At 45.4% G+C, this 14,642-nt stretch overlaps 1 protein-coding gene and 1 non-coding gene across 3 annotated transcripts; one reads left to right on the forward strand and one right to left on the reverse strand.

Annotated features, from left to right (window-relative positions):
- Window positions 1–6,671: 6,671 nt before the first annotated feature.
- Window positions 6,672–11,833, forward strand: CLEC10A (C-type lectin domain containing 10A). Of its 2 annotated transcripts, none has more exons than XM_024731368.1 (10): window positions 6,672–6,932; window positions 7,756–7,944; window positions 9,261–9,377; window positions 9,689–9,793; window positions 9,873–9,944; window positions 10,048–10,119; window positions 10,280–10,366; window positions 10,455–10,606; window positions 11,086–11,192; window positions 11,311–11,833. In XM_024731368.1, the coding sequence occupies exons 2-10, from the start codon at window positions 7,878–7,880 to the stop codon at window positions 11,465–11,467; spliced, it is 936 nt and encodes a 311-aa protein (XP_024587136.1). In that variant the 5' UTR covers window positions 6,672–6,932; window positions 7,756–7,877; the 3' UTR covers window positions 11,468–11,833. The 2 variants fall into 2 exon arrangements, with proteins under 2 accessions (XP_024587136.1, XP_024587137.1); XM_024731369.1 differs by having other exon boundaries at window positions 9,689–9,784.
- Window positions 11,834–12,629: 796 nt separating this feature from the next.
- On the reverse strand, window positions 12,630–12,702 carry TRNAD-GUC (transfer RNA aspartic acid (anticodon GUC)). Its single transcript has one exon. It is a non-coding gene; the product is annotated as a tRNA-Asp (tRNA).
- Window positions 12,703–14,642: the final 1,940 nt, after the last annotated feature.

The raw sequence follows: 14,642 nt of genomic DNA on the forward strand, positions 1-14,642 counted from the left end.
GCTTTTAATATCCCACTGAGACATCCTGGACAATAAGGTGAAATGAGGCACAATTCCACAATCTATCTTTTCTAATATTCGACAAAATGAGCAAAGTTACCACCATTTACCACCTTTACAAACGACCAAAGTTACTCCAGCAATATCCAAACGTGAGAAGTTTTCAAACATCTGACATCAACTTTGCAAACTGGAGATCTCAAAACGAAAGATATAAATTTAGCATCTTTAAGATTTAATCATTTGTGTGCTGATTCTCTGGGATTTTAAAAGTAGATAATCATATCATTTACCAGTTATGACAGCTTTCTTTCAGTCCTTATGTGTTTGATTTGTCTTGTCTTTCTTCACTGTCTGGGACAATCTCACAAAGAACTGGGGAGACTGAGCATCCTTTATCTAGCTCTAAAGAAATGCTTCTTTTTGCTCTACTTCTGGGAAATTTCCTCAACTTTTTTCTTCCAGGTCTTCTACTAAGTCATTCAATTAGATTATAATATTTTTTACTTTCCCCTAGTGTACTTATGTGTATATACTTTGATAATATAAAACAATTAAAAAAGAAATAACAGAACCTCCCCCAGAGCTGAATGACATAGATCTCAAATGGAAATGGATCTCAAATTCTCTGCACAGTGGGTCAAAAAAGGCCCATACCTAGTCCCATTACTATGAATTTCAGAGTATCGTGTAGAACAATAAGATAATAAAAGCTTTCCAGATAAGAACTTTAGAAGGTAATCACTGAAAGAATAGAAACAAGGTGCATAATTTCTAAACCATTAGAAGAAAGAAACTGCAAGAAGAAATAATAAATCTGTCAAAGTCAGGAAGGAAAAAAGACAACATAATATGGTAGATTGAAAACATGAGATTATATGGTAGGAATAAATCCAAAAGGCCCTAGGATTGCCCCTGCCTTTGGCTTCAGGTTGAGGTCCAGAGGAGTGGAGGGAAGGTTCCCCAGGAGGAGCGGATTCCCCTAAGACAGCCTGCCACCATTTAAAGGTTTGTTGGTGAAGGTGGGAATAAATGAAAATCCTTATACATGGTCGGGGAGAAAATAAATTGGTGATGTCTTTTCAGAGCAGTTTGACAGTATCTGTACAATTAAAAAATTTAAGATAGTTGTGTCTACTCAGCAATTCTACTTCTAGATATTTAACCAAGAGAAATATCTGCTTCTTAGCACAAACAAGTATATATAAGCCTATTCACGTCAACATTATTTATAAAAGCCAAAGATACAAGCATCTCAAAATGCATCACCAAGGGAATCATTAAATGAAGTCTGGAAATCTGTACTCTGGAACACCATGCAGCCGTTAAACTGGAGGTGGGCAGCCACATGAGAAAATCCTCAAGACCCATTTTTAGGCAGAAGCATGTTACAGAGAAAATTCTGTGTTTTAAAAAAAAAACTTCTCTACTTATGTGCGTGTATTCTTATAGGTATATAAATATATCTGAAAAGACACATCAAATTTCTATTTCTGGGCTCGGGGGCTGGAAATTGGATAAATTTCTTATTTTACTACCTTTCCCTGACCTATCATGCCTGAGCTATAGGTGAGGATACACCTTAAATCAGTGACCAATACGGTGCCCTCTCCCCCACAGCCATGTACGCGACTAAGAGACAGAGAAGCGTAGTGTCTCTTACCTGGCACCTAATAATCCACCTAAGGACTTTTTCCTTTTCATCTGCGCAATCTGGGATCATTGGATTTTGGAAGTTCTAGTGCCCAAGGAAAGAACCCACCCACCAGGGAAGACACCTTTGGTTCTGTTTCAGTTTGAAGATGAGATTGAATCCTGGCTGATTTGGGCTCCTCATTATACCACTAGGTAGGGGATATGGGAAATTGTACTTTTGGGGGTGACTGATTCTTATTAAGAAGGGAAATAGGTCTGTTGCTTCACGATGGGGAAAAAGAAGACTGAGCCTGGAATTCATGAGACTCTGGGGTGCTAGATAGCACTCACATGTCCAATAATATAATGGTCAGTGGTGCATTGTGGTGACCCAAGATAGATGGGACCATACGGACTTGGATGCTGCAGAAATGAAGTTTGGGGTCACCCCACTCGGTAAAAGAATCCTGACCAGCTGAGGTGCTGGGAGAGGGTAAGGGATCATGGAAAAGGTAGTGGAAGAAGGAAGCTATGATTGTCAACCATGAAAGAAGTCTCAGAGACAAAAGGAAAAAAAAAAAGGTTACTTGCAAAGAAGTTGTAAGGGCATGACTAATCATTAATTTTTATATTTAATCTTTTCTTACTATAAAAATTTAAATCCCACTTCAGATCAAAGAAAGAACTTTCTCTGGAATCATTGCTGAATGTATATTTAACTAAATTCTCATTTGTTGTGCTCTTTTGTGCGTGGGTTCCTAGGAAGATAAATGTCTGTTTCAGACCTGTTTAACATGTACATATCATGATTGATCATGTAAACAATATGAGCCTGTGTGTTACAATTTTTAAGATTGAATAACAATATGGATAATAAATATATTGACAAGGAATGAGTACCAGGGATATAAATTAAACTGCTTAGCTGAAACTAAAAAAAAAAAGTTGTAAGGGAATCAGACTTTGGGAGGACAGGCTTACCAAAGAAAACCACACCAGGTATTCAAAGGAAAATACTGCACAATAACCAGTTTTAACAAGTTTTCATCAGTCTGCTCCTGATGGCAAAACAGAACTTCTCTCACATGATTAGCCTGTGCACAAAAGGTCATGAGAGATCTTAAGGCATCAGCATTACAAAAGCAGGGAGAAAGTTGTTTTTCCTAGGGAGTCAGCAATTTATGGGATATGCTCAAAGTTTCATTTATTTTTGGGACTAGAAGGAGAACTGTTTTGTGTGTGTATGTAAAATCCACATGCAATTTATCAGCAAAAATCCTGTCAATTCTACCTTCACAGTGTTTCAAAATCAAAACATTTCTCACCACCACCAAGCACAAACCACCATCATCTCTCACCCAGCTATTACAATGGCTCTTATTATTATTTAAAAAAATTTTCTTGGAGTATAGTTGATTTACAATGTTGTGTTAGTTTCAGGTGTACAGCAAAGTGATTCAGTTATACGTATATATATATTCATTCTCTTTCAGATTCTTTACCCATATGGGTTATTAGAGAATGTTGAGTAGAGTTCCCTGTGCCATACAGCAGGTCCTTGTTGGTTATCCATTTTATATATAGTAGTGTGTGTTTGTTCATCCCAACCTCCGAATTTGTCCCTCTCCCCCACTCTGGGTTGCCACTCTGGTCCGGGTTCATGAAATTCACAACACAGTAGTCACATTGTTACAGTTTAAATGTAAATCAGTCCTCTGCTCTGACCCCTCCTCCAAAGCCTGCCCCTCTTACGGGTAAAAACAAATCCGTGACAATAGCCTACAGGCCCTGAAGAATTGGAGCTCCAGGTTTTCCTGCTATGATTCATCTACTTCTCCCTCACCTCTTTCAGACTTTTGCTCAGATAATCATCTTCCCAGTCTAGGCTGTTCTTGACATCCTAGTCTTGACAGCCTGTTAAAAATTGACCTTATTTTACCCACTTCCTTGCTATATTTTCTTCCACAGCGCTTATCACCGTGTGACATTATATATATTTTACTCAATATATTTTTATTATTATTAATTTTTATTTATTTACTTTTGGCTGCTTTGGGTCTTCATTGCTGTGTGCAGGCTTTCTCTAGTTGCAGCGAGCAGGGGCTACTCTTCATTGCAGTGTGAGGGCTTCTCATTGTGGTGGCTTCTCTTGTTGCGGAGTGTGGGCTCTAGGCTTGTGGGTTCAGTAGTTGTGGCACGCAGGCTCAGTAGTTGTGGCACGCAGGCTCAGTAGTCATGGCTCGCGGGCTCTAGAGCACAGGCTCAGTAGTTGTGGCACGCAGGCTCAGTAGTCATGGCTCGCGGGCTCTAGAGCACAGGCTCAGTAGTTGTGGCACGCAGGCTCAGTAGTCATGGCTCGCGGGCTCTAGAGCACAGGCTCAGTAGTTGCGGTGCACGGGCTTAGTTGCTCTGTGGCATGTGGGATCTTCCCAGACCTGGGATCGAACCCATGTCCCCTGCACTGACAGGTGGGATTCTTAACCACTGTGCCACCAGGGATGTCCCTATATTTTGCTCATTTATTCTGTTTATCTGTCACCCAGTAGAATATAAGCTCTGTGACCAGGGCCTTTTTTACCTCTTTGTTTACTTCTGAAGGATACGTTTCTTCAAGGTTTCAAAAAAGCCAGACCAGAAGGTACACAGCAAGTCAGTATGGCCTTGGCACCTGGAAAGGGAGTCTTATCATCAAAGGAGGACCAGCATTGGCATCCCAAGACGAGGAGCATTTAATCTTTATTTTAACATGGACATTCTTTACTTCTGGTCGGTGTATGCTTTCCTTTACTAATTAAAGCAGATGTACTCTGTGTGTGTGTGTGTGTGTGTGTTTAAGGGCCATTTGTTTATTTTTACTTTAATTTTGGCTGCATTGGGTCTTCGTTGCTGTGTGCAGGCTTTCTCTAGTTGTGGCGAGCGGGGGCTTCTCTTGTTGCGGAGCACAGGCTCTAGGCACGTGGGCTTCAGTAGTTGTGGCTCTTGGGCTCTACAGCGCAGGCTCAGTAGTTGTGGCGCACGGGCTTAGTTGCTCCGTGGCATGTGGGATCTTCCCGGACCAGGGCTTGAACCCGTGTCCCCTGCATTGGCAGGCAGATTCTTAACCACTGTGCCACCAGGGAAGCCCACAATGTATATTTGATAGGCCACAAACAGGCTGTTTTAGTTAGCATAAAATTCAAGTTAGCTCATGAAAAAGCCAGAATGACTTCCCCATACCTCAATATGTGAAAATTTCTTTTATCAACACCCAGTAAATACTTGTTGAATGGATGGGTAAATGCTTGGATGAGTGAATGGAGAAACATACCATGTTCTTTGTGGGAAAGATTCAATAATCTTTAATTCAATAATAATCAATAATTCAATAATAAGCAAAAATGTTGATTATCCCCAATTAAGGTGTGAAACTAATACAGTACTGGGGTCGACACAGAGATGAGAGACCCAGACCCCGCTCCCAGGAAGGACTTGCTGCCCAGTTGTGGGGAGTGTAACTTGTGCACACAGCCACCTCCCCTGAGGTCTCACCCCTGCTGCGGTGGCAGCATCAGGTAATAAAGGCCCTGGTTCAGCCCAGTGATGGGCAGCTCTGACAGGCGGTGCAGTTGGCTTGGCTAAAGCTTTGTGGGGTCTTTGCATCTGTTTAACTTCTTCCTCTGCCCCCTCCTCTTCTTTCCCCATCCTTTCACAGATGTGGATCCCTAATAAATAGACTGCACCCCAAATTGGCTTCCAAAAACCCAACCTGTAACGAATACTAATTAAAATACCAAATACAAGCAAAGCAAGAAAACAAAACGAAACTGGAAACAACCTAAATGTTTATCAATAGGGAAAAGCTTAGTCAATAAATTATGGCACAGATTATGAAATGAGATGAAGATGAAAAATGAATAAAGGACATTTTATGAACTGATATGGTAAAATGTTCCTGATACATTGTTAAATGAATTTTAAAAAGCAAGTAGCAGAACACAATCCCATTTAATTAGAAAATAGAACCTGAAATGTATTTGCTTTCCTTTCTCCGCCCCCCCCCTTTTTTTTTTAACATCTTTATTGGGGTATAATTGCTTTACAATGGTGTGTTAGTTTCTGCTTTATAACAAAGTGAATCAGTTATACATATACATATGTTCCCATGTGTCTTCCCTCTTGCGTCTCCCTCCCTCCCGCCCTCCCTATCCCACCCCTCCAGGCTGTCACAAAGCACCGAGCCAATATCCCTGTGCCATGCGGCTGCTTCCCACTAGCTATATACCTTACTACGTTTGTTAGTGTGTATTCCTTCCTCCCCTTTTAAGACACTAAGAATCTTTCTTACTGTGAAAAGATTGTGTGTGTGAATTCAGAGCAGCCCCCTTAGAGGGATTTACAGAGTTGACAGGATTAAATTGAATCCGTTTCGTGAGGACAGTGTATGTGGAGAGAGCCCAGGCTAGTGTGTCCGGCAGCACTGGGCTGGAAATCTGGCTCTTTTGCTTACCAGGGGTGAGATCTTGGGCAAGTCACACGATGGCTCCGAGCCTAAGTCCATCATCCAAAATTCCTCCCAAGGTTCTTGTGGAAATTGAATGGTTAATGCAAGTGTCTGGCACAATCCTCATCAGATTTGCGTGCTCAATAAATTCTGTTCTTTCCCCTGGCTTCTCCCCTCCCATTCCGGCCAGGAAATCCTACTCTCCACCACCCGCTTCCCTCCTTCCGAGCGGAGTGAAGAGAGCTGGCCAGAGCTAGGAGAGCATGATGGCTGAGGCCCCAGAGGAAGCTCAGATGCCAGGGACCCCGGGTCAGGATTGAGCGAGAGCAGAGCAATGGGCTCCTCTGGACCCGGGTTTGCAGTGATGGAGACACCAACGATTCTGAGGTCTTCAGATGCAGGAAGTGAAAGGAGGTGTGGGGCAGATTGCACCTCTGTTTCCTTCTGGTCCAATGCTTCTCTCCCAATTGATAAAATTGAGGAAGTCATGGGAACTCAAAAGAAGCGGAAAGGGAGTAGACACTCCCTACAAGAGGAAAGCAGAGCTGGCCCCGTATCCAGCTGCCCTGTGCACACCACGTCTGCCTGCGTTTTGATTTCAATTCCATCCTGTTATTTACTGCCCCAATCAGGGAAACGGGAGATTCCCAGATTATAGACTCCTGGTCTTTCAGACACAAAGACCAGCAGGTCTCCAGTCACTTAGGTGGCTCCTCCTTCAGTCACCTCCATCCCAACTCTGCAGGATTTAGTTTTTTCCGCTCTGGTCACCGCTGCACAAAGAACTCAAGAATCATAGCCTCTGGACTTTTCACAGGTAACCAGGTTGGGGATGCAGGTGAGACTAAGGGGGCAGGGAGGATGTCAGAGAAAGCAGGGAGAGGGGACTGTGGGTCTTAGGTGAGACTGAATGGGAAGATATGTAAGGGGGCAGCTTGGGGATTTAATGACCGAGCAGAGATTTTAGACTCTCTTCCCTTCACTGGATGCAGATTGAATTGTGGCAGCCACAACCTCAGTCACAAACTGAGACTCACACTCAACCCCTTCTCTAGCCCAGTTCCAGCCCTGTCTTCAGCCCCCACTCCAGCCAAACCCCGTACCAACCCCAGTTCCTCCTTTAACCCCAATGGCATCTTCACCCCCAGAGTCAGCTTGAACCTTTGTGGGTTTTTTGGCCGTGCAGTGTGGCACACGGGATCCTAGTTCCCCAACTAGGAATTGAACCTGTGCCCCCTGCAGTGGAAGCGGGGAGTCCCAACAACTGGACCGCCAGGGAAGTCCCAAGTCAGCTTGAATCTTAACACCAGCCCCCACCCAAGCTTGAACCTCAACTCTCTCCTATTTCCAACTTCAGCACCAAGCTTAGGTCCAGCTCCATCCATGGCTTCAACATGAGTACTGACCCCAATCCTAGCAGGAGACACAACCTCGATTCCAGCTCCCAGTGTTAGACCCAGTCCTAGCAATACATTTAGCTCCAACTTTACCTGCACTGTCAACCCCAAACTCAACCTGACCCTACCTCAAAGCCCAATCCTGACCCCACTTCTGACCTCAGCTGTAAAGCCAAGCCCATCCCCGTTGCTAGCCTTGACCCTGGGCTTCTTCTCAACCCTCATCTCTTCCCTTATCTCCAGCCTTGCACGCGGGTCTTACCTGGTCCCAGCCTCCATCTTTATCCCAGCTCCTTCCCCAGCCTGGCTGCTGGCCCTGCCTCTACTTCAGCTCTGACAGCCTCAGAGGCCGTGTTGGTCCAAACATGTCAGTGAAGTATGAAGACCTCCAGTACTTGGAGAGTGAGAAGAAAAGCCAGGGGTTTACAGATGGTAAGATGAATGGGGAAACGGTCTTTCCTAAAATCTCCTCTGAATATGTTTAGAAGGATTTCTGCTGTTGTGTCATGTCTGCACCTCTACCATATGTACTGGTGGGGTCTCTCACTCTGAAGGGGAGGCCCCAGCCTCTGGGGACCCCAATAAAAACACGATTCAAGGTCCACAGCAGTCCTGGCTTCCTGTGCTCTGGGGAAGGGCATGAGAGTAAACCCATTTTTTTTCTCTCTCTTTTTTTTTTTTTAATTTTGCCACTTAAAAGATTTACTGGCTATTTATTGTAGCTATTATTATTATGGACACATCCAGGAATAACAAAACATAGACCCAGATTAATTACACTGAAGGAAATTGCTAATATTGTCTTTTAAAACCATTGCAGCCATAATGATTGTTGCCTCCCAGCCTGGGCATGTTAAAAGCACCTAGTGTACGTTTTCCAGAATTTTATTTTTCCTTCTTTTATTTCCAAAGTCTTTTTTTTAATTAATCAATTAATTTATTTATTTTTGGCTGCATTGGGTCTTCGTTGCTGCGCACGGGCTACTCTTCGTTGTGGTGCGCAGGCTTCTCGTTGCGGTGGCTTCTCTTGTTGCAGAACACAGGCTCTAGGCACGTGGGCTTCAGTAGTTGTGGCATGTGGTCTCAGTAGTTGTGGCTCACAGGCTTAGTTGCTCTGCGGCATGTGGGATCTTCCCGGAGCAGGGCTCGAACCCGTGTCCCATGCATTGGCAGCCGGATTCTTAACCACTGCGCCACCAGGGAAGCCCTTATTTCCAAAGTCTTGAGGAATAACTTCTTCGTAGAGCCTTTACCTTAATGGCCAACAGTAAATCTCTTCTCTCCTATAGATGTGCCCTACTTGTACTTCTGCTTATTAATCCAGAGGTCAGCAGTGTGTGTTCCTTATGGGCAAGTGCAATGTGCCCCATATTAGTAAACCCATTTTCTAACTTGTTTTCACTGGTGAGTGTGAGCCTGCTAAGGTAGTCGCCGTCTCTCTCCCTGGGTCCTCCTGCCTGGTGCCCCAGCTCTGATGATAGGACCTTATACATCGCCATCATCCCCTGTCTGTGTGTCTTTGTGTACATGTGTCCCCAGGGGTGTGAGGGGCCCGTGTGACTGAGCACTTGTGCTGGTCCATGAGGGGTCAGTGGCCTGGACGTCCCCCCGCCCACAACTCTCCTTGTCCAGCCTCCCCCCAGCATCAGCTGCAGCAGCCTCCTCCCTGCAGGTCCCCATGGCCCTATCCTCCTCCCCGTCTCTCACGTCCTGGACCCTCCTCGCCCTGACACCCTCTCCTCTTGCAGGGCTGCCTGCCCTCGAGACCTTCCTGCAGCGGCTCTTCTCCCGCACCCGCTCCTTCCTGCTCTCCCTGGGCCTCAGCCTCCTCCTGCTGGTCGGCATCTGTGTGATCGGATCCCAAAGTGAGGAGCACGGGGTGGGCAGGGAAGAGAGAAATAATGGGGTGCAGTGGTGGGGGCACTGGTGGCGAGAGTGATAAATGAGGATGACTGCTGGCCCTGTCACGTATCAGTTGGGGAATGAGGTCAAATTATGTCCCCTCTCTAAGCCTTAGTTTCCTCACCTGCAATATTGTATAACAATAGTGCCCATCCCTTTGGGTGGGGTCACGCTGTAGGGACCCAATGACACAATGCACGTCAAGTGCCCTGCCCAGTGCTGGCACAGAGGACCTGATAACCCTTAGCACTGATTGTCTCATCCGCCTGATCAGATTCCAAGTTTCAGAGGGACCTGGCAACCCTGAGAACAACTTTCAGCAACTTCACTTCAAACACTACGGCTGAGGTCCAGGCACTGAAATCCCAGGGTGAGCCTGGTATGGAAGGACTGGGGTGGGGTGCGGTGGGAGTGGGGGAGGAACTGACTCCTGAGCCCTGAGTCCCTGTGTTCTCCAGGTGGAAGTTTGCAAGAAATGATAACATCTCTGAAAGCTGAGGTGGAAAGTCACAAGCAGGAACTGCAAGCTGGTGAGAGACCCTTCGGGAGAGTGTGTGGAGGGGTGAGTGCCAGGCACTCAGGGTGGGGGAGAAATGGGAGCAGTCACGTGGTGCTGAGTGCCCTCCCTTCCAGCCCGTAGCTTGAATGACAAGGTGCTTTCTCTGGAGAGCAGCCTGGAGAACCAGCTGCAGGAACGCAAAGCAGGTCAGGCCCCTGCTCCCCTCCACCTGGGCATGAGGCGTGTGGGAGGGCAAGGGGGTTCTTAGGCTGGGGCCCCGGGCGTAGACCTCTGGTCTCCAGAGACTCAAGGAGCAGAAGCCACACCCAGGGCACTGTCCCCACTGCCCATCCGTGTGCGTCCCAGGTTATTCCGAAATGCTCTTGCGAGTCCAACAGCTGGTCAAGAACCTGAACTCCCTGACCTGCAAGATGGCTGCTCTCAAGAGCAATGGTGAGGGCTGCATGGGGTGGGCCGGCCCCAGTGTCTGCCCACGTCCCCCGGACAGCATCTCAGACCGTCCCCTGCCCCGGCCCCTTAGGCTCGCAAAACAACTGCTGTCCTACCAGTTGGCTGGAGCATGAAGGCAGCTGCTACTGGTTCTCTTCCTCGGGGAAGCCCTGGCCCGAGGCTGAGAAGTACTGCCAGCTGGAGGATGCCTACCTGGTGGTCATCAACTCCAGAGAGGAGCAGGTGAGGCCCCTAGAGCGCAGGTCCAAGACACGTCCCATTGAAGAGAATGGTTCTCCGCCTTGGCTACATATTGGCATCACCTGGGGAGCTTTTTTTTTTTTTGCGATACGCGGGCCTCACTGCTGTGGCCTCTCCCGTTGCCGAGCACAGGCTCCGGACGCGAAGGCGCAGCGGCCATGACTCGCGGGCCCAGCCGCTCCGCGGCATGTGGGATCTTCCCGGACCGGGACACGAGCCCGTGTCTCCTGCATCGGCAGGCGGACTCTCTACCAGTGCGCCACCAGGGAAGCCCGACCTGGGGAGCTTTTAACAACGACTGACATCTGAGCCAGACCCTCAGAGGTTTAATTGGCCCCGGGCGTTGGGATTAACACCCCGAATCTCCATGACGGGTTTAATGAACACGTGAAGTTCAGAACTGCTAGTCCAAGGAGTTGGCAGGGTGGGGAGAAGTCACCACTGCCCTTCTGTTGTCCCAGGATTTTGTCCAGGCCCATATAGGCTCCTCCTACACCTGGATGGGCCTCAGTGATCCGGATGGAGTCTGGAAATGGGCGGATGGGACGGACTATGAGACCAACTTCAAGTGAGTGCCCTGGGTTTCTTCCTCGTTCAGCTCGGTTCCTCCAGGGTCTGACCCTCAGCCCCTTTTCCCTGACCTGGATTCTGTGCCTCCCTAGCTGCCTGTTGTCCTCTCCCCTCAGGAACTGGAAGCCAGGCCAGCCAGACGACTGGCAAGGGCACGGGCTGGGTGGGGGCGAGGACTGTGCCCACTTCCACCCCGATGGCAAGTGGAATGACGACGCGTGCCAGAGACCCTACCACTGGATCTGCGAGGCCGGGCTGAGCAAGGGCAGCTAGGGGAGCGGACCACCTGGCCAAGGAAATGGCGGGGCTGGGGGAGGGGGACCTTCTCCTTGTGGGAGAGGAGTAAGCCCTGGGAGATTGGAGCACTGCCATTGTTTGGAGTTGGTTTTTTTTTTTCCCCCTTAACTTTTAAAAGATTATCTAGAGTTCCTAAGGTATTTTTTTAAAAAAGTTCTGCTTTATTGAGGTATAACTGACGTACAAAATTGTAAGATATTTAAAGTGTACATCGTGATTTGATACAGGTATGCATTGTGAAAAGATTCCCCCATCTAGTTAATGAACATATCCATGACCTCAGATATTTATCTATTTTTTAAGGTGAGAACACTTAAGTTCTACTCTCTTAGCAAATTTCAATTATACAATACAGTGTTATCAACTATGGCCACTGTGGTTTTTATAATTATTTTATTTAAAAAAATTTTATATTGGAGTATAGTTGATTAACAATGTGTTGGTTTCAGGTATACAGCAAAGCAATTCAGTTATACATATACAGGTATCTATTCTTTTTCAAATTCTTTTCCCATTTAAGTTACTACAGAGTATTGAGCAGAGTTCCCTGTGCTATACAGTAGGTCCTTGTTGGTTATCTATTTTATTTTATTATTATTATTTGTCTATTTTAAATACAGAAGTGTGTACACGTCAATCCCAAACTCCCAATCTATCCCTCCCCCCAACCCTTCCCTCCTGGTACCATAAGTTCGTTCTCTAAGTTTGTGAGTCTGTTTCTGTTTTGTAAATAAGTTCATGTCTATCATTTTTTAAAGATTCTGTACATAAGCAATATCATATGATATTTGTCTTCATCTGACTTACTTCACTTAGTATGATAATCTCTAGACCCATCCATATTGCTGTGAATGGCATTATTGCATTCTTTTTAATGGCTAAGTAATACCCATTGTATATATGTACTACTTCTTCTTTATCCATTCATCTGTCGATGGACATTTAGGTTGCTTCCATGTCTTGGCTATTGTAAACAGCGCTGCAATGAACATTGGGGTGCATGTATCCTTTTGAACAATGTTCTTCTCCAGATATATGCCCAGGTGTGGGATTGCTGGACCTTGTCGTAGCTCTATTTTTAGTTTCTTTCTCTCTCTCTCTTTTTTTTTGCTATGCCATGCAGCTTGTGGGATCTTAGTTCCCCGACCAGGGATTGAACCTGGGCCCTTGGCAGTGACAGTGTGGAGTCCTAACCACTGGACCACCAGGGAATTCCCTATTTTTAGTTTTTTAAGGAACCTCCATACTGTTCTCCGTAGTGGCTGTACCAATTTACATTCCCACCAACAGTGTAGGAGGGTTCCCTTTTCTCCACACCCTCTCCAGCACTTATTGTTTACAGACTTTCTGATGATGGCCATTCTGACTGGTGTGAGGTGGTATTTCACTGTAGTTTTGATTTGCATTTCTCTAATTATTAGTGATATTGAGTATCTTTTCATGTGCCTCTTGGCCATCTGTATGTCTTCTTTAGAGAAATGTCTATTTAGGTCTTCTGCCCAGTTTTTTGATTGGGTTGTTTGTTTGTTTTTTTGATATTGACCTGCATGAGCTGTTTGTAAATTTCAGAAATTAATCCCTTGTTGGTCACATGGTCACCGTGTTTTACATTAGGTTCTCAGAACTTATTCCTCTTATAGCTGAAAGTTTCTACCCTTTTACCAACCCTTTCCTGTTCCCCCCAACTCCCGGCCCTTGGCAACTACCCTTCTACTTTCTATCTGTGAACGTGACTTTTTTTTTTTTTTAAAGAGTCTACATGTAAGTGATACCATACAGTATTGTCTTTCTCTGTCTGGCTTATATTACTTGGTATAAATGCCCTCAAGTTCCAACCATACTGTTGCAAATGGCAGGATTTCCTTCTTTATCATGGCTGAGTAATATTCCATCATTTTATATATACATATATATAATGGATATATGGTAGAATGTTATATTATTCTTTATCCATTCATCCACTGATAGACACTTAGGTTGTTTCCATATCTTGACTATTGTGAATAATGCTCCAATGAACATTGGACTGCAGATATCTCTTTGATATCCTGTTTTCATTTCCTTTGGATGTAAACCCAGAAGTGGAATTGCTGGATCATATGGTACTTCTATTTTTAATTCTTTGAGGAACTTCCATATTGCTTTCCATACTGGCTGCACCAGTTTACAGTCCCACCAACAGTGCCTAAGGGTTTCTTTTTTTCTCTACATCCTCACCAGCTTCTGTTTCTTTTTAACCTTAAAAATCAGCTTTATTGAGGTGTAATTCTTACCCAATAAAATGCACCCACTTAAAGAGTAGAGATGACTCTTGACAAATATGAATACCTAGGTAACTACCACTCCAATCAAGATAGAACATTTTCCATCACCCCCCAAAGTTCCCTTATACCCCTTTGCGGTCTAACCCACTTATTTGTCCCCAGGCAGCTAATGATCTGCTTTCTTTCACAGCTAATTGGTTTTGCCTACTCTAGAATTTCTTAAGAATGAAATCACACAGTATATACTCTTTTGTGAACTCTGATGTATTTCATGTCACCTGATTTTTAACAACCTTAAAATGGCAGAAGAGAAGCTAGGTGAGGTCTTGGAAAGTCCTATGTTATTGTGAAAAGAGCATTTTCCTTTCATATAGATTTGAGTTCAATTCTTTTTCTGTCACTTAAAAGTCAGGTAAACTTAGGGTAATAAGGAAAGGTAATTCTTTCATTTCTTTGAAGATCCCAGAATTGTTGGGAAAAGTAGATAAGATCCCAGGTGTATTGGCTACCTATTGCTATGTAACAAGCCACCCCAATGCTCAGTGGCTTAAAACAACAAGCATTTATTATACCTCACAGGTCTGTAGATCAGCTGGGTGGTTTTTTGGTCTGGCTAGGCATGGCTCATCTTAGCTGGACTGGTTCATGCATTTGTGGTGGGTTGGCTGGGAGCTGGCTGGTCTAGGACAGCCTCTCTGCTGTGTCTGACATTTGGCTGGCTATGGGCTGGGGTAATGGGCTGGGGTAATGGACCATGTTAGGCTAGCCTGGGCTTGTTTGCATAGTGTTTGGGCAGGGTTCCAAGAGAGTAATCTGAAGAGTTGCAGGGACTCTGGAGCCTTAGGTTTGGAACTGAAGCATCACTTCTGCTGCATCCTATTGGCCAA

This window comes from Neophocaena asiaeorientalis, unplaced genomic scaffold, assembly GCF_003031525.2.
Source record: "Neophocaena asiaeorientalis asiaeorientalis breed wild unplaced genomic scaffold, Neophocaena_asiaeorientalis_V1.1 scaffold1189, whole genome shotgun sequence".
Classification (NCBI taxonomy): domain Eukaryota; kingdom Metazoa; phylum Chordata; class Mammalia; order Artiodactyla; family Phocoenidae; genus Neophocaena; species Neophocaena asiaeorientalis.

Coding starts and splice junctions, on each gene's coding strand:
- CLEC10A (XM_024731368.1), top strand. CDS start 7,878: ATGTCAGTGAAGTATGAAGACCTCCAGTACTTGGAGAGTGAGAAGAAA. Junction 9,378..9,688: donor CTGTGTGATCGGATCCCAAA/GTGAGGAGCACG, acceptor CCGCCTGATCAG/ATTCCAAGTTTCAGAGGGAC. Junction 11,193..11,310: donor GACTATGAGACCAACTTCAA/GTGAGTGCCCTG, acceptor CTCTCCCCTCAG/GAACTGGAAGCCAGGCCAGC.